Below are 20,599 nucleotides of genomic sequence, written 5' to 3'. Positions count from 1 at the left end.
TGGTCTAGTGTGTATGCCCCTTTACACCCACTCAGCTGCGAGTGGAGATCCGTCTGACTTCTCTGTAACTCTGAAAAGCCTGCAGATCTGGAGGAATGCATATCTTTGCCTCGTGGGCCCTTGCATGCATGCGCAGTGCAAAAAATTGCAGAATCTGGCTAAGAATGTCTTGTTTTTTTATATTGGCAGACACTCAAAATATGCCAGCCAATGTTGTTTTTAAGATAAAAGAAATGCAGAAAATGTCAAAAAAAAGAGAAATTTCTAAGGAGTTTGCAGGTCAGAAAGAATAGCTTCACAGTTACAAAAGGTGACAGAAAAGAATCTGACAGTTAAGGCAAAGAAAAAGATTGAACCTATCTTGAATCACACAGTATTATTGCAGCAGGCATCCCATTCTAGAATGTATTAGCACTGAGATTACCAACAGCATAAACAAAAAGGACACCTCTTACCCACTAAATTTGGCCGCTGGTGAATTTTCATCTTCGTATATTTATTACGTTCCTTTTGCCGATCTTCTAAAGAATCCAATTCTTCCACAGAGAAACAGACCGTTGCCTCATCAGGTTTGGTGGTTTTCTAAAAAGTGGATAAAGATAGATACATATTATAATTATATATATATATATATATATATATATATATATACACACACAAACACCAGTCAGGCGGCACTCACGGCGATAAATGAAGAAGCAGATGCCTTGCAGAGACAATCAACGTTTCAATGTATAAAATCATACATTTTCATCATATGATTTTATACATTGAAACATTGATTGTCTCTGCAAGGCATCTGCTTCTTCATTTATCGCCGTGAGTGCCGCCTGACTGGTGTTTGTGCATTTTGGAGGGGCTTGGCCCTAATTCCTCCTGGAGGGCACCGGCTTTACTAGCAGTTACCATTATAAACGGAGTGCCGCCTGACATGCTGGACTATATATATATATATATATATATATATATATATATATATACATACACACAAATTCCGTTCCGGCACTCGGCTCCCTGTTATGGGACTGGCTTGCTCTGGTGCCCTCCTCCCGGGGCACAACCCCTGGTATACAAACAGCAGGAAATAACGAGGCGGCACTCGGAGTCTTGAAAAACAGCAAACCATGTAATCGTGCAAATCAACGTTTCGGGGTTACCCCCTTCATCAGGATTAGTGCAATGTGACAAACAATGTGTTTAAATACCACTTACCCCCTCTCTGGAACATCCCCTCTGGCCGGTGCCGCTGGCCGCGCCGTCCCGGTCTTCAGACTGACGTCATCCGCGTCTCACAGGAAGTGACGCGACGACGCCGGGAGGCGCGTCCATGGCAACCAGCCTAACAGTCCTACAACAATACATAACTGTCAGTGAATCAATGCCGTGAACAACATGAAATCAGACACGGCTTTGTGCAAAAAACATCTTTGTCAGCTGCCATATATTACTTAGTGCATTAATGGTTTCATAAATATCTCCTTCGCATGGGCTTCACCTACTTCGTGTCTCCCATAAAATCCAAACATTAAAAGTCAAATACCGTTAAAAAACATTAAACCCCTCTGAGGTGTCAAAGTGACCCCACTCCTAAGTCTACCTGTGTCCGCATACCTTCTAAAACCAAGAGTAAATATAAAACGAAAAAATAACAATGAAAAATAGTAAAAAATAAACTAAAAATGTTAAACCATAAATAAAAATGGGAATGAAAATGACACTGGTCTTCACCTCCCTGACCTTCGCGTTTAAATCTTTTTGGTTTTAGCTGCACTCACCCCCTATATATACTGGGGGGATATGCTGCCAGTCTCACACATCCAGACCTACCCCTGCAGTTTATTTCATTATATATTAATCAAGCCTGATCAGGTCAAAATTAATCTCCATTTACATCACTAGCTAACCATGTAGTTAAATAAAATTAATCAAGCCGAGATTATCATTTAGGCCTGCAGGTCTAAGGGTGTTTAACCTGTGGATCCACATTGATTCTAGCTGTAGGAGTTTTTTACCCCTATCACCTCCTCTCAAAGACTCTGGCACATGGTCAATGATTCTGTGTTTAAAAGTTGCCATAGTGTGCCTGTATTCAAGAAAATGTTTAGCAACCGGTTGATCCCCTTTGCCTGAAGCAAGGGCATTTCTTATGGCTAACCTGTGCTGTGCCATCCTTATTTTAAACTGGCACTCGGTTTTTCCGATGTAATACCTGCCACAAGGGCAAATAATCGCGTAAACCACAAATCTGGTGGTGCACGTCAAGGGCCATCTGATGGTAAACTTCTTGCCTGAGCACGGGTGCACAATGTGATCCCCCACAGACATGTGGGAGCACGTTGTGCATCCCGTGCATTTGAAACAACCATTTTTGCGTTTCAAAAAATGCTCCGGTGTTACCTTAAACTTGGCCATATCGGTTTTCACTACCATGTCTTTGATGTTCCGGCCCCTAACATAACTGGGCATGATCCATTGTTGGCGAAACATCGGCAATTCCGGATCAGTGGCTACCAGGGGCCATAGTTTCTTTATTTCCTTGCGAACCTGATTGCTATGAACATCAAATTGACAAGCCCAGGGAATTACACCCACCAGTTTTTTATCAATTTTTGGGTTTCAGGCATTCCTCTCTATTCATTTTTACTGCTTTCACTCTAGCTTGTGCCAGTAATTGTCGTGGGTAGCCTCTAGCTCTCAGACTAAGCTCCATCTCATCAAGTTGCCTATCCCTCTGTTGTGTGCGGCTGTTACTTTTGCACACTCTCAGAAATTGAGAGTAAGGCACACTTCTCACCGTGGAAGCTGGATGACAACTGTCATACCTCAGGATGGTGTTCCTGTCAGTTGGTTTTTTAAACAGACACGTCACCAGCTGGCCTTCTCCGATTTTAATCTTAAGGTCTAGGAAGCAAATTTCACTACAGCTACTGCTCATGGTTAACTTCACTGGGCTGTCTGTGTTGTTATGCTCCAAGACAATATTTTCCAAATCACCCACCTCTCCATGCCACATCAAGAGCAGGTCGTCTATATATCTATAATAAAGAAATAGTCGACTAGAGATCCTATTGTCAATGAAAAAAAGGTTACGCTCTACCTCCCACATGAACGCATTCGCGAACGAGGGTGCCACGGAAGATCCCATGGCACACCCCGTTAGCTGCCTATAGAATTGCCCATCAAAACTAAAAAAATTATGGGTTAAAGTGAAATTCAATAATGCTATAAAGAAATCTATATCCGGGCCCACATATTCAGTATTGCCCGTAATTAGTTGTCTGACCGCCTGCAAACCCTGTCCATGGGGAATGCAGGTATATAAACTCGTTACGTCAATAGTGGGTAAAGTGATGTCTGTCGGAATTTGTTCAAATGTTGAGAACTTCTGTAGCAACGTGGTTGAGTCTTTGAGGTGAGTGAATGTACCCTGTATACAGGGTTGCAAATAGCTATCCAAAAAGATAGCAATTGGTTCGCACAGAGACCCCCGGGCAGATATAATTGGTCTACCCGGTGGTCTCTGCGCGTCCTTGTGGACTTTAGGGATGGTATAAAACAGAGGCGACACAGGATGTTCTGTCATCAATTTCTGAAACACCTCGCCCGAAATAATTTCCTCATCCCTTGCTTGCTGCAAGATGCCCTTTAATTCAGTTACGTAATTAGCTGAAGGGTCATGGGATAGTTTTTCATACGTCTGTTGATCACTAAGAAGCCTCTGACATTCAGCCTTGTAGTCCGCCACCTCCTGGATCACTATGGCTCCCCCCTTGTCCGCGTTGCGGATCACAATGTCTTTCCTCTTACTTAACCCTTGAAGTGCTTCTCTTTCTTCTCGCTGTAAATTGTGGTGTCTTAGGGGCACCGGCCAGAGGGGATGTTCCAGAGAGGGGGTAAGTGGTATTTAAACACATTGTTTGTCACATTGCACTAATCCTGATGAAGGGGGTAACCCCGAAACGTTGATTTGCACGATTACATGGTTTGCTGTTTTTCAAGACTCCGAGTGCCGCCTCGTTATTTCCTGCTGTTTGTATACCAGGGGTTGTGCCCCGGGAGGAGGGTACCAGAGCAAGCCAGTCCCATAACAGGGACAGAGCCGAGTGCCGGAACGGAATTTGTGTGTATGAGGTCCCAGGGTGCCGTGCAGGCACAGAGGCCCTTAGTTCATGGCACAGGACGATCTATAATTGGAATACACGACCTAGTTCTCAGGAATATTTCTTCTGCACTCGTCACTTTGTTTTGCACTTTGGACACAGAAAGCACTTTAATCTTGCAGCACCAGCACTTTATTTGCACTCTAAGATGGCGACCCCTGTCACTGAACAAGGTGATTTTACTTCGTTTTTACTACACTGTGATACCTATGACACTTTAAGCTTCTCTGACCTGGAGGCAGAGAATATTCTGCATAAAGATTCTATTTTTTCAGAAACACAAGTTACGTCTAATGAGGATGCCTTCAAAGATCTTTTTCGTCTGAAGAAAAGGGAACTTGACTATTTATACCACAGCCGCACCTTATCAGACTATTATAGAGCTAAGCAACTGCCGAGGGGGTTCAGAGTGCATAATGTGCCCACGATAGGCAGATACAGTATGGAATTCTGCAAAAAATGGATCTCCATACTGAATAAATGTTCCATGGATTTGATCCTGCTGGTCATAGACGAATCTACAAAGGAGCATACTAAGACCAGAGATTTAATTGATGCATTTGAGAAGGAACATGCTCAGTTACTAGCAGCTGAACAGTCTGTGGGCTGGCTTTCTAAACTTAAAGAGCAAGTGGAACAATATAAAAACAACCTACTGAAGTTCAAGAAGGAAAAACTGGGTAAAGTGCAGCTTGACTATGCCCACCATCGGGTATACCCATGGTTGGGAACCACAATCAGTGGTAACCCAGGCGGGAAATTTCAACGCTATCGGAGGGAAAGACAGTCAGTTCGCTTTGAAAATACATCGGCGAGTGAATCTGATGATGCCCGTAACTCTTCACCGTCTTTTCTGCAACGTGAGATCCCTTTAGGGGCAACTACCCGTGCAGGGGAGCCCGCACGGGGAAGAAACAGAAACGTACGAGACGGGGCGGACAGAACAAGAGACAGAACCCGACCCAAGTTGCCCAGGGCGAAGAAACTTTAATCTTCAATTTGTCAAAAACTCCACTCTCTCCCGCAGAAACAAAAGTCCTCAGTAGAGGACTGTCTTTTGTACCGACGAACTATGGGGATGAGTTCAAATGGAAGGTGAACACCTTCAAGTTGCACCGCACTTTAAAATTAAAAGAACACTTCAGCAAACAACCACCGCCTAAACAGAAAGCACCTTTACCCCCTAGGATCCAGAAATTAGGCCCCAAGTCCCGCTTTGATCCGATCTCCCACAATGCCTCACTCAGGACATTCCATAGGATGTTGGAAGCCATGGGCAGCAGGGAGCAACCCCTAAGACACCACAATTTACAGCGAGAAGAAAGAGAAGCACTTCAAGGGTTAAGTAAGAGGAAAGACATTGTGATCCGCAACGCGGACAAGGGGGGAGCCATAGTGATCCAGGAGGTGGCGGACTACAAGGCTGAATGTCAGAGGCTTCTTAGTGATCAACAGACGTATGAAAAACTATCCCATGACCCTTCAGCTAATTACGTAACTGAATTAAAGGGCATCTTGCAGCAAGCAAGGGATGAGGAAATTATTTCGGGCGAGGTGTTTCAGAAATTGATGACAGAACATCCTGTGTCGCCTCTGTTTTATACCATCCCTAAAGTCCACAAGGACGCGCAGAGACCACCGGGTAGACCAATTATATCTGCCCGGGGGTCTCTGTGCGAACCAATTGCTATCTTTTTGGATAGCTATTTGCAACCCTGTATACAGGGTACATTCACTCACCTCAAAGACTCAACCACGTTGCTACAGAAGTTCTCAACATTTGAACAAATTCCGACAGACATCACTTTACCCACTATTGACGTAACGAGTTTATATACCTGCATTCCCCATGGACAGGGTTTGCAGGCGGTCAGACAACTAATTACGGGCAATACTGAATATGTGGGCCCGGATATAGATTTCTTTATAGCATTATTGAATTTCACTTTAACCCATAATTTTTTTAGTTTTGATGGGCAATTCTATAGGCAGCTAACGGGGTGTGCCATGGGATCTTCCGTGGCACCCTCGTTCGCGAATGCGTTCATGTGGGAGGTAGAGCGTAACCTTTTTTTCATTGACAATAGGATCTCTAGTCGACTATTTCTTTATTATAGATATATAGACGACCTGCTCTTGATGTGGCATGGAGAGGTGGGTGATTTGGAAAATATTGTCTTGGAGCATAACACAGACAGCCCAGTGAAGTTAACCATGAGCAGTAGCTGTAGTGAAATTTGCTTCCTAGACCTTAAGATTAAAATCGGAGAAGGCCAGCTGGTGACGTGTCTGTTTAAAAAAACAACTGACAGGAACACCATCCTGAGGTATGACAGTTGTCATCCAGCTTCCACGGTGAGAAGTGTGCCTTACTCTCAATTTCTGAGAGTGTGCAAAAGTAACAGCCGCACACAACAGAGGGATAGGCAACTTGATGAGATGGAGCTTAGTCTGAGAGCTAGAGGCTACCCACGACAATTACTGGCACAAGCTAGAGTGAAAGCAGTAAAAATGAATAGAGAGGAATGCCTGAAACCCAAAAATTGATAAAAAACTGGTGGGTGTAATTCCCTGGGCTTGTGAATTTGATGTTCATAGCAATCAGGTTCGCAAGGAAATAAAGAAACTATGGCCCCTGGTAGCCACTGATCCGGAATTGCCGATGTTTCGCCAACAATGGATCATGCCCAGTTATGTTAGGGGCCGGAACATCAAAGACATGGTAGTGAAAACCGATATGGCCAAGTTTAAGGTAACACCGGAGCATTTTTTGAAACGCAAAAATGGTTGTTTCAAATGCACGGGATGCACAACGTGCTCCCACATGTCTGTGGGGGATCACATTGTGCACCCGTGCTCAGGCAAGAAGTTTACCATCAGATGGCCCTTGACGTGCACCACCAGATTTGTGGTTTACGCGATTATTTGCCCTTGTGGCAGGTATTACATCGGAAAAACCGAGTGCCAGTTTAAAATAAGGATGGCACAGCACAGGTTAGCCATAAGAAATGCCCTTGCTTCAGGCAAAGGGGATCAACCGGTTGCTAAACATTTTCTTGAATACAGGCACACTATGGCAACTTTTAAACACAGAATCATTGACCATGTGCCAGAGTCTTTGAGAGGAGGTGATAGGGGTAAAAAACTCCTACAGCTAGAATCAATGTGGATCCACAGGTTAAACACCCTTAGACCTGCAGGCCTAAATGATAATCTCGGCTTGATTAATTTTATTTAACTACATGGTTAGCTAGTGATGTAAATGGAGATTAATTTTGACCTGATCAGGCTTGATTAATATATAATGAAATAAACTGCAGGGGTAGGTCTGGATGTGTGAGACTGGCAGCATATCCCCCCAGTATATGTAGGGGGTGAGTGCAGCTAAAACCAAAAAGATTTAAACGCGAAGGTCAGGGAGGTGAAGACCAGTGTCATTTTCATTCCCATTTTTATTTATGGTTTAACATTTTTAGTTTATTTTTTACTATTTTTCATTGTTATTTTTTCGTTTTATATTTACTCTTGGTTTTAGAAGGTATGCGGACACAGGTAGACTTAGGAGTGGGGTCACTTTGACACCTCAGAGGGGTTTAATGTTTTTTAACGGTATTTGACTTTTAATGTTTGGATTTTATGGGAGACACGAAGTAGGTGAAGCCCATGCGAAGGAGATATTTATGAAACCATTAATGCACTAAGTAATATATGGCAGCTGACAAAGATGTTTTTTGCACAAAGCCGTGTCTGATTTCATGTTGTTCACGGCATTGATTCACTGACAGTTATGTATTGTTGTAGGACTGTTAGGCTGGTTGCCATGGACGCGCCTCCCGGCGTCGTCGCGTCACTTCCTGTGAGACGCGGATGACGTCAGTCTGAAGACCGGGACGGCGCGGCCAGCGGCACCGGCCAGAGGGGATGTTCCAGAGAGGGGGTAAGTGGTATTTAAACACATTGTTTGTCACATTGCACTAATCCTGATGAAGGGGGTAACCCCGAAACGTTGATTTGCACGATTACATGGTTTGCTGTTTTTCAAGACTCCGAGTGCCGCCTCGTTATTTCCTGCTGTTTATATATATATATATATATATATATATATATATATATATATATAGTCATTGACACCCACAAGTGGGAATAGTCCCGGTTAGTCGGCATGCCGACTGTCGGGATTGTGATGGGGACAGGATAGCAGGGTTATTATTGTGACTGGTGGCCTTCTGACCGTCGGTCACATGACTACTTCTATATTATATACATATATATATATATATAAAAAACACAGTAGTATCTTTATCTCGCGCCAACCTAGAAGCGGCACCACGGGAGAGATCTTTGTTGGAAGACCTCAAAAACATACAAGAATAAACACAAATTCCCAAGTGCGCTAAAGTGGAATGTAATTACACAGTTCTTCCAGCGTTATTTTCGTCGGAATGTAGACTGAAGGGTATTTAAATCTGGGGACCTGTAACAGACACCCCTCACCAAATAGTCACCCAAACAAGAGGCCAACAGGCCAATTAGCAAAAAGTTATTTTAATAACGTATACACAGTTCAAAAGTATAAAATTGTGTCAATAAAATGCAACTAAAAGAGTACACAGCCAACACGTTTGTAAGGTGGAATCTAGATATCCCCTCACCTTTTGCAAGGTGCGAGCTCGACAGGGAGTATCTTTACAGACTAGGTTGTGATTCTCTGACTGACCAACCCAACGCGTTTCGTCTTATCGACTTCATCAGGGGTAACTTGTTTGGGGGGGGAAATAAAAATAGTGGACTATTTGAGAAAAACTGCTACTTTAAATTGGGAAAATTATATGTATGTGGTATGTAAACAGTACCTACCGAATATAGGAAAAGGCTAATTTGCTCATGATGAATTAATATAAAGGATCATAACCTGAAATAAATATGTAAATAACACATTCTTAGATGTGTTTATTTTAAGGAACTAATAAAACATTGTTATTATTGTCGTCATTACTACAAATATTGACTGGACATACCTCTAATGTACGATTATTCAGAATCTCCTATATCTGGACTTAGTGGATGAAGCTCTTATATCAGGGCTCCTGATTAGAGCTTAAGAGGTATTCCTTCTTAAATGTGTAATCGGTTGGATAATGGTGTTTTGTATAAACTACCTAATGAAAAGAGGAAAGAAATCCACTGTGGACAAATTTATCATCTATTAGATTCTATTAATTAATTATAGGAAATACCATACCTTAAAACTAATTGGGCGTAAATCCTTACAGGGTCGCCTAGGAATACTATTGGTTATAATCGCTTAGGAATGCTGACAACCATATGTCGGCATTTTTGCAAACTACCTAATGAGATATATAAATACAAAAAAATTGTGTTATTTATATAAAAATACCTATTGATGTGATTTAATAGTCCAGTTTATTGAAAGCATACCTAAAGTGTGGTGTCCAATTTTAAATTCAAGACTATTTCTGATTTGGATGTTGACCAACGTACAACGAAATTCTGGAAAAATCAATATTAATTTTCAATATTAATTTCTAGTGAAAGGCGTGTCAGTCATCAAATAATCGATATTAATTTTCAACACTAATTTTTAGTGGAAGGTGTATCAGTCATTAAAGATCACTTACAAATATATAGGTGTACATACCAAGAATTATATAGCTGGTTTAACAATCTCAATCTTTAAACAAATATATCAGGTCTCTCACATTACAGCGACATTTTTTAAAACATCCCTCAATAATTTCAGCCACAGAAGAATCACAAAAACCGTTAGTAGCCCCCCAATCCAAATTCTACCCGGTGGAATCAAGGGGGAGCAATATTGACATCTTTTACGAGTCAGTCAAAGACGACTTTAGGGAATTGAAAAGAAAAAAATAATAAATACACTTCCAATTTGAATCCAGAACAGAAAAAAGCTTTAAACCAACTTAAAAAAAGAGGATAACGTCATAATTAGGAGTGCAGACAAAGGAGGGGCAGTAGTTCTACAAGATAGAACGGATTACCTTAAAGAAGCATATAATATACTTAACGATAAATCAACCTATACCAAACTTGAAGATGATCCCACAGAAGGTTTCAAAGAAGATTTAAAAGTTCTTCTTTATGATGCACAAAGAAACAATGTACAGGTTGACTCTCCCTTATCCAAAATGCTTGGGACCAGAGGGATTTTGGATATGGGATTTTTCCATATTTTGGAATAATTGCATACCATAATGAGATATCATGGTGATGGGACCTAAATCTAAGCACAGAATGCATTTATGTTACATATACACCTTATACACACAGCCTGAAGGTTATTTTAGCCAATATTTTTTATAACTTTGTGCATTAAACAAAGTGTGTGTACATTCACACAATTCATTTATGTTTCATATACACCTTATACACACAGCCTGAAGGTCATTTAATACAATATTTTTAATAACTTTGTGTATTAAACAAAGTTTGTGTACATTGAACCATCAAAAAACAAAGGTTTCACTATCGCACTCTCACTCAAAAAAGTCTGTATTTAGGAATATTCCGTATTTCGGAATATTTGGATATGGGATACTCAACCTGTAATATGCAAAAAGGAATTTGACTATTTATGGGTGGAACATCCAACCACTGCCACCTTCTATCATCTTCCTAAGGTCCACAAAAACCTACAGTTTCGCCCAGGAAGACCAATCATTTCGGGAATAGATTCCTTAACAGCGAATCTTTCCCATTATATTGATTTAAAACTACAATCCTACGTGAAAACCTTACCTTCATATCTGAGAGATTCTACCAGCTTATTACAAGCGTTGGATGGATATGTGTGGGACATCGAGGAAAGATGGCTTACAATTGATGTACAAGCTTTATATTCCTCTATACCCCACACAAAAGGTATTGAAGCAGTGCAGTCTTTCCTAGAAGCTGACCTAGAGAAATCAGAGGTAGAAACCAAATTCATTCTGGAAAGTATTAACTTTATATTAAAACACAACTATTTTAGGTTTGAGGACTCCCACTACCTCCAGCAGCAGGGAACTGCGATGGGGACTAAATTTGCCCCATCGTATGCCAACCTGCTGATGGGGGTGTGGGAGGAGTCCTTCATTTATGGATCTGAATACAAGAGAGATTATATCAAATTATACAGACGATATATAGATGATCTATTCTTTATATGGAAAGGAGATGAAAAAAAGTGTAGCACAATTTATGGAATACCTTCAAGTCAATCCTTTCAATTTAAAATTCACGTTCAAGACGAACACAAATGTGATAGACTATTTGGATTTGAAATTGGAAGGCATAGTAGGGAAAAAGGTTCAGACATCGACTTTTTATTTAAAGAAGTCGATGCAAATAACTTCATTCCGACATCAAGTTGCCATCATCCTAAATGGATTGAAGGAGTTCCCTATTCCCAGTTTCTTAGACTGAGGAGAAATTGTAGCATCTTCAGCGAGTTTACAGCACAAGCAAACACACTGAAGGATAGTTTCCTAGCGCGAAGCTATGATCAGACTAAAATTGAAGAAGCCATACAGAAAGCAAGCAATACTGACCGGGCAAATCTTCTATCTTCAAACTCAGCCCCCAAAAAGAGGAGGGATTCTAATTATAGGCCCTTTATCACTCAATATAACAAAGAAAATCGTTTAATCACCAAGATATTAGATAGACACTGGCCTATTTTATTAAAAGATCCAATCCTTGGACCCTCACTTCCCCCCAAACCACAAGTAGTTTTCAGAAGGGCCAACAACTTAAAGAGCATTCTAGCACCAAGCGTATTAAAATCTAAGAAATACACCACCCAGTCCAAAACAAATTTTCTATCAGAAAAAATCATGGGATGTTTCCCATGCAATCGGTGCATATGCTGCAAGCATATGGAGAAATCCACTTTCTCTTGGAAACATGAAAATGGATTGGATAGAGTTAACTGCAATAGCGAATATGTCATTTATAGAATAACCTGTAGTTGCAGCCTAATGTATGTAGGCAAAACAAAACGCAATGTCAAACTCAGAATTCAGGAGCATCTACGGGGCATAAAAAACAAAGTTACCAACCATAATTTACCACGCCATTTTGCAGGGGTCCATAATTCCAACGTGAAAGATTTGAAATTCACTATATTGGAATTGATTAAATTGGGCCCTAGAGGAGGCGATAGAGAACGTCTGCTCTCAAGAAGGGAATCCTTTTGGATTTTCACCCTTAACACTCTTTATCCAAATGGCCTTAATGAAAGTATAGACATTGTGTCATTTCTTTAAGTTTACCTCTTTAACACCTATTGGTTGGACCATATTCAGGTTATAAACATCCAGTCTATACAAAGCAACAGTATTGGTTGGATCACTTTCAGGTTATATTTAGGTTATAAATATTTAGTGTACATAGAACAATAGCATTTAGTCCACAAATCATATTGTTATGTGGCTCCTCAGAGATATTTTTGGGACTGTTGTTCACATATTTTTGTATCTGCCATTAGACTATAAAACTGAAATGTATTTCCTGTGAAATTGAAGCCTTAAGAAATGAAGAAATGAACTGATGGAGAGGTAATTTCCTATAATTTTCAATTATTTATCGATTTACTTGGTTGAGTTTGCCCGTTGTAATGTGCTACAGAAGATCGAGTTATCGCCTGTATGTTATGAGAGTTTTGGATATACACATATGAATATGCATTTATGTATATGGGATTACATATAATAAGATAAGATTTCCAACTGGGAGATTGCACGTATATACGTGTGCATGCACGCATGTATATGTGTGTGCGTGTGTATATGTGTGCGTGTATGTATATATGTATATATATATATATATATATATATATATATATATATATATATATATGTATATGTGTGTGTATGTGTACATGTATATATATGGAACCGTATTGAAAATTCAAATTACCATCATTCTTTCCCCTTTGGAAACAGTTATGTGTTTACAGTGTATTTCTCATCATTTTTATAGGCGGTATTAATATAATGCACCTTGAATTTTTACACATAATTCACCTCACCTTTTATTCAAGACATAATCAATTAACACGTATATGTAACTTGTCACTTATTAATAATAAGAATTTACTTACCGATAATTCTATTTCTCGGAGTCCGTAGTGGATGCTGGGGTTCCTGAAAGGACCATGGGGAATAGCGGCTCCGCAGGAGACAGGGCACAAAAAAGTAAAGCTTTAGGATCAGGTGGTGTGCACTGGCTCCTCCCCCTATGACCCTCCTCCAAGCCTCAGTTAGGATACTGTGCCCGGACGAGCGTACACAATAAGGAAGGATTTATGAATCCCGGGTAAGACTCATACCAGCCACACCAATCACACTGTACAACCTGTGATCTGAACCCAGTTAACAGTATGATAACAGCGGAGCCTCTGAAAGATGGCTCACAACAATAATAACCCGATTTTTGTAACTATGTACAAGTATTGCAGATAATCCGCACTTGGGATGGGCGCCCAGCATCCACTACGGACTACGAGAAATAGAATTATCGGTAAGTAAATTCTTATTTTCTCTATCGTCCTAGTGGATGCTGGGGTTCCTGAAAGGACCATGGGGATTATACCAAAGCTCCCAAACGGGCGGGAGAGTGCGGATGACTCTGCAGCACCGAATGAGAGAACTCCCGGTCCTCCTTAGCCAGGTTATCAAATTTGTAGGATTTTACAAACGTGTTTGCCCCTGACTAAATAGCCGCTCGGCAAAGTTGTAAAGCCGAGACCCCTCGGGCAGCCGCCCAAGATGAGCCCACCTTCCTTGTGGAATGGGCATTTACATATTTTGGCTGTGGCAGGCCTGCCACAGAATGTGCAAGCTGAATTGTATTACACATCCAACTAGCAAAAGTCTGCTTAAAAGCAAGAGCACCCAGTTTGTTGGGTGCATACAGGATAACAGCAAGTCAGTTTTCCTGACTCCAGCCGTCCTGGAACCTATATTTTCAGGGCCCTGACCACATCTAGCAACTTGGAGTCCTCCAAGTCCCTAGTAGGCGCAAGACACCACAATAAGCTGGTTCAGGTGAAACACTGACACCACCTTAGGGAGAGAACTGGGGACGAGTCCGCAGCTCTGCCCTGTCCGAATGGACAAACAGATATGGGCTTTTTTGAGAAAAAAACCACCAATTTGACACTCGCCTGGTCCAGGCCAGGTCCAAGAGCATGTTCACTTTTCATGTGAGATGCTTCAAATCCACAGATTTGACTGGTTTTAAACCAATGTGTTTTGAGGAATCCCAGAACTACGTTGAGATCCCACAGTGCCACTGGAGGCACAAAAGGGGGTTGTATATGCAATACTCCCTTGACAAACTTCTGGACTTCAGGAACTGAAACCAATTCTTTCTGGAAGAAAAATCGACAGGGCCGAAATTTGAACCTTAATGGACCCCAATTTGAGGCCCATAGACACTCCTGTTTGCAGGAAATGCAGGAATCGACCGAGTTGAAATTTCTTCGTGGGGCCTTCCTGGCCTCACACCATGCAACATATTTTCGCCACATGTGGTGATAATGTTGTGCGGTCACCTCCTTTCTGGCTTTGACCAGGGTAGGAATGACCTCTTCCTGAATGCCTTTTCCCTTAGGATCCGGCGTTCCACCGCCATGCCGTCAAACGCAGCTGCGGTAAGTCTTGGAACAGACATGGTACTTGCTGAAACAAGTCCCTTCTTAGCGGCAGAGGCCATAAGTCCTCTGTGAGCATCTCTTGAAGTTCCGGGTACCAAGTCCTTCTTGGCCAATCCGGAGCCATGAGTATAGTTCTTACTCCTCTACGTCTTATAATTCTCAGTACCTTAGGTATGAAAAGCAGAGGATGGAACACATACACCGACTGGTACACCCACGGTGTTACCAGAACGTCCACAGCTATTGCCTGAGGGTCTCTTAACCTGGCGCAATACCTGTCCCGTTTTTTGTTCAGACGGGACGCCATTATGTCCACCTTTGGTAATTCCCAACGGTTTACAATCATGTGGAAAACTTCCCCATGAAGTTCCCACTCTGCCGGGTGGAGGTCGTGCCTACTGAGGAAGTCTGCTTCCCAGTTTCCATTCCCGGAATGAAACACTGCTGACAGTGCTATCACATGATTTTCCGCCCAGCGAAAAGTCCTTGCAGTTTTTGCCACTGCCCTCCTGCTTCTTGTGCCGCCCTGTCTATTTACGTGGGCGACTGCCGTGATGTTTTATCCCACTGGATCAATACCGGCTGACCTTGAAGCAGAGGTCTTGCTAAGCTTAGAGCATTATAAATTTACCCTTAGCTATATTTATGTGGAGAAAAGTCTCCAGACTTGATCACACTCCCTGGAAATTTTTTCCTTGTGTGACTGCTCCCCAGCCTCTCGGGCTGGCCTCCGTGGTCACCAACATCCAAAACTGAATGCCGAATCTGCGGCCCTCTAGAAGATGAGCACTCTGTAACCACCACAGGAGAGACACCCTTGTCCTTGGATATAGGGTTATCCACTGATGCATCTGAAGATGCGATCCGGACCATTTGTCCAGCAGATCCCACTGAAAAGTTCTTGCATGAAATCTGCCGACTGGAATTGCTTCGAAGGAAGTCACCATTTTTTTACCATGGCCCTTGTGCAATGATGCACTGATTTTAGGAGGTTCCTGACTAGCTCGGATAACTCCCTGGCTTTCTCTTCCGGGAGAAACACCTTTTTCTGGACTGTGTCCAGAATCATCCCTAAGCACAGGAGACTTGTTGTCGGGATCAGCTGCGATTTTTGGAATATTTAGAATCCACCCCTGCTGTTGTAACAGTATCCGAGATAGTGCTACTCCGACCTCCAACTGTTCCGTGGACTTTGCCCTTATCAGGAGATCGTCCAAGTAAGGGATAATTAAGACGCCTTTTCTTCGAAGAAGAACCATCATTTCGGCCATTACCTTGGTAAAGACCCGGGGTGCCGTGGACAATCCAAACGGCAGCGTCTGAAACTGATAGTGACAGTTCTGTACCACGAACCTGAGGTACCCTTAGTGATAAGGGCAAATTTGGGACATGGAGGTAAGCATCCCTGATGTCTCGGGACACCATATAGTCCCCTTCTTCCCGGTTCGTTATCACTGCTCTGAGTGACTCCATCTTGATTTGAACCTTTGTAAGTGTTCAAATTTTTTTAGATTTAGAATAGGTCTCACCTAGCCTTCTGGCTTCAGTACCACAATATAGTGTGGAATAATACCCCTTTTCTTGTTGTAGGAGGGGTAATTTAATTATCACCTGCTGGGAATACAGCTCGTGAATTTTTTCCCATACTGCCTCCTTGTCGGAGGGAGACCTTGGTAAAGTAGACTTCAGGAGCCTGCGCAGGGGAAACGTCTCGACATTCCAATCTGTACCCCTGGGATACTACTTGTAGGATCCAGGGGTCCTGTACGGTCTCAGCGTCATGCTGAGAGCTTGTCAGAAGCGGTGGAACGCTTCTGTTCCTGGGAATGGGCTGCCTGCTGCAGTCTTCTTCCCTTTCCTCTATCCCTGGGCAGATATGACTCTTATAGGGACGAAAGGACTGAAGCTGAAAAGACGGTGTCTTTTTCTGCAGAGATGTGACTTAGGGTAAAAAACTGTGGATTTTCCAGCAGTTGCCGTGGCCACCAGGTCCGATGGACCGACCCCAAATAACTCCTCTTCCTTTATACGGCAATACACCTTTGTGCCGTTTGGAATCTGCATCACCTGACCACTGTCGTGTCCATAAACATCTTCTGGCAGATATGGACATCGCACTTACTCTTGATGCCAGAGTGCAAATATCCCTCTGTGCATCTCGCATATATAGAAATGCATCCTTTAAATGCTCTATAGTCAATAAAATACTGTCCCTGTCAAGGGTATCAATATTTTCAGTCAGGGAATCCGACCAAGCCACCCCAGCTCTGCACATCCAGGCTGAGGCGATCGCTGGTCGCAGTATAAGACCAGTATGTGTGTATATACTTTTTATGATATTTTCCAGCCTCCTGTCAGCTGGCTCCTTGAGGACGGCCCTATCTATAGACGGTACCGCCACTTGTTCTGATAAGCGTGTGAGCGCCTTATCCACCCTAAGGGGTGTTTCCCAACGCGCCCTAACTTCTGGCGGGAAAGGGTATACCGCCCATATTTTCTATCGGGGGGAACCCACGCATCATCACACACTTCATTTAATTTATCTGATTCAGGAAAAACTACGGTAGTTTTTTCACATCCCACATAATACCCTCTTTTGTGGTACTTGTAGTATCAGAAATATGTAACACCTCCTTCATTGCCCTTAACGTGTGGCCCTAATAAGGAATACGTTTGTTTATTCACCGTCGACACTGGATTCAGTGTCCCTGTCTGTGTCTGTGTCGACCGACTAAAGTAAACGGGCGTTTTAAAACCCCTGACGGTGTTTTTGAGACGTCTGGACCGGTACTAATTGTTTGTCGGCCGTCTCATGTCGTCAACCGACCTTGTCGCGTGTTGACATTATCACGTAATTCCCTAAATAAGCCATCCATTCCGGTGTCGACTCCCTAGAGAGTGACATCACCATTACAGGCAATTTGCTCCGCCTCCTCACCAACATCGTCCTCATACATGTCGACACACACGTACCGACACACAGCACACACACAGGGAATGCTCTGATAGAGGACAGGACCTACTAGCCCTTTGGAGAGACAGAGGGAGAGTTTGCCAGCACACACCAAAAACGCTATAATTATATAGGGACAACCTTATATAAGTGTTTTCCCTTATAGCATCTTTTTTATATATTTCTAACGCCAAATTAGTGCCCCCCCCTCTCTGTTTTAACCCTGTTTCTGTAGTGCAGTGCAGGGGAGAGCCTGGGAGCCTTCCCTCCAGCCTTTGTGAGGGAAAATGGCGCTGTGTGCTGAGGAGATAGGCCCCGCACCTTTTTCGGCGGCCTCGTCTCCCGCTCTTAACGGATTCTGGCAGGGGTTAAATATCTCCATATAGCCCCCGGAGGCTATATGTGAGGTATTTTTAGCCAAAAATAGGTTTTCATTGCCTCCCAGGGCGCCCCCCTTCCAGCGCCCTGCACCCTCAGTGACTGCCGTGTGAAGTGTGCTGAGAGGAAATGGCGCACAGCTGCAGTGCTGTGCGCTACCTTAAGAAGACTGAGGAGTCTTCATGCCGCCGATTCTGGACCTTCTTCTTGTTTCAGCATCTGCAAGGGGGCCGGCGGCGAGGCTCCGGTGACCATCCAGGCTGTACCTGTGATCGTCCCTCTGGAGCTAATGTCCAGTAGCCAAAGAAGCCAATCCATCCTGCACGCAGGTGAGTTCACTTCTTCTCCCCTAAGTCCCTCGTTGCAGTGATCCTGTTGCCAGCAGGACTCACTGTAAAATAAAAAACCTAAGCTAAACTTTTCTAAGCAGCTCTTTAGGAGAGCCACCTAGATTGCACCCTTCTCGGCCGGGCACAAAAATCTAACTGAGGCTTGGAGGAGGGTCATAGGGGGAGGAGCCAGTGCACACCACCTGATCCTAAAGCTTTACTTTTTTGTGCCCTGTCTCCTGCGGAGCCGCTATTCCCCATGGTCCTTTCAGGAACCCCAGCATCCACTAGGACGATAGAGAAATATAGTTAAATCTTGGTCCGTATCAAGGGACTTAGTATAATTCATTGCACCTTCTAAGACATAAAAAAATCATATTTAGTAGTTCACGGTCCATAGTATAGGGCGTATTATAATTCATGTTCTACCCTTCACTATTTTTTAAAGTAGAATGTGGTAGTTACTATGTGAATAAATTACTTTTCACTCCTATTAAACCAATTATCACACACACTGTATTAAAAAATTAGAGTAAAGTATGTTTAAACACTTTCAAAGTATGTTTCTAATATGTTTAAATACACTCTGAATTAAATATCCAATTGCTAATGTATGGATTAATGGACCTCAGTTTACACAAACTGGGCTATTGCGGAAGGGAAGCCAACAGGCGATGTTTTTTCTGTGGACCCGGCTAGCGGTTGTCAGAGGTTGCTAGGAGACCTTGACGCGCTTTGCGCCACAGGCTGATGGACGGTGGGGATCACGTGGTGGTGCGCATCAGGATGCACGTGCTCGGTCACGTGCCGTGACGCGCCACGCATGGAGACTTAGGCCGTGCAAGCATACTTAAAGCTAGTGACGCGGTATGCGTCAGGGAGGAAGGAAACAATGTGCCCCATGACGCGTTACGCATCAGAGGGGAGGTGTGGCCCGCGGGAGAAGTTGCACCAGTAAGGTAGCCTTCCAGGCGATGCCACTCACGTCACAGGGAATAACAAGGTGGAACGCATATTGGAGCGCACACCGGAAGTATGTTCTTCCGGTCAGGTGTGGGTAATTTAGCCCTTTCAATGTTAACAAAAAGAATAAAAAACTCACCTAGTGTATAAGTGAAGGGTTAAATGCACTTGAAGCAGGCATTTTCACTTAAAGATCCTCATAGAAGAAAAGTGTGGATCTACAAAATAAAGTTTATCCCTCTATTCAGGGTGATTTAATTATTAGGGTTAATTCTAATTAAGGGAAGTGATGTAAGTGGGCAAGTAGTTTAAATAGCAGCTGCAGCAATCACTGCCTCATTCTGTGATTTCCACATGCAGCCAAATCTCTCCCAGAGTGAGTTCATACATCATTTCTGTTTGTTTCATTTTTGAAGGCTTCAATTAGCAACTATGAATGTAATTCTTTGGTTTATTATCGAGTGGTTGGAATCAATCACTGTAAATGTTATGGCTGGTATTAACCTTATTGTTAGAACTGTGCTCTTTATAAACAGTGATAATGTCTCTGTTTTTTGAAAAGATCTATTTTGTGAGACTTACGGGATATAGTTATTATTTTCACTGTTAGAAATGTGCTTTTTGCAAATAATGATAATGATTCCATCCACTGAAAGGACTGGCTCTGTGAGACTTATTGGAAGTTGTTATTATTCTTATTACTAGAACTGTGCCCTTTGGAAATTAGTGACAATGTTTCATTTTTTCTGAAAAGATCTATTCTGTGAGACCTATTGAGGAAGCCACACCACTTATACCAGAGGTTCTCAAACTCGGTCCTCGGGGGCCCACACAGTGCATGTTTTGCAGGTCTCCTCACAGAATCGCAAGTGAAATAATTAGCTCCACCTGTGGACCTTTTAAAATGTGTCAGTGAGTAATTAATACACCTGAGCACCTGCTGGGTTACCTGGAAAACATGCACTGTGTGGGCTCCCGAGAACCGAGTCTGAGAACCTCTGACTTATACTTTTGAAATTGTTAAACCAGCTATATAATTCTTGGTATGTACACCTATATATTTGTAAGTGATCTTTAATGACTGACCCACCTTTCACTAGAAATTAATATTGAAAATGAATATTGATTTTTCCAG

General features: G+C 42.6%; 1 protein-coding gene across 4 annotated transcripts in view; it reads right to left on the bottom strand.

The window, feature by feature from the left end:
• LOC134980836 (zinc finger protein 41-like) overlaps positions 1-20,599 on the bottom strand; it is a 437,261-nt gene that overhangs the window by 191,706 nt on the left and 224,956 nt on the right. For all 4 annotated transcript variants that reach the window (XM_063947822.1, XM_063947820.1, XM_063947823.1 and 1 more), the window contains one exon: positions 456-582. In XM_063947822.1, coding sequence (XP_063803892.1) covers positions 456-582 — 127 coding nt within the window. The remainder of the gene's footprint in view (positions 1-455; positions 583-20,599) is intronic.

The sequence above is a fragment of the Pseudophryne corroboree genome, chromosome 12 (genome assembly GCF_028390025.1).
Source record: "Pseudophryne corroboree isolate aPseCor3 chromosome 12, aPseCor3.hap2, whole genome shotgun sequence".
In the NCBI taxonomy this organism is placed as follows: domain Eukaryota; kingdom Metazoa; phylum Chordata; class Amphibia; order Anura; family Myobatrachidae; genus Pseudophryne; species Pseudophryne corroboree.
Note: the sequence above shows the minus strand (reverse complement) of the source record. Positions and strands in the feature narration are given on the sequence as shown.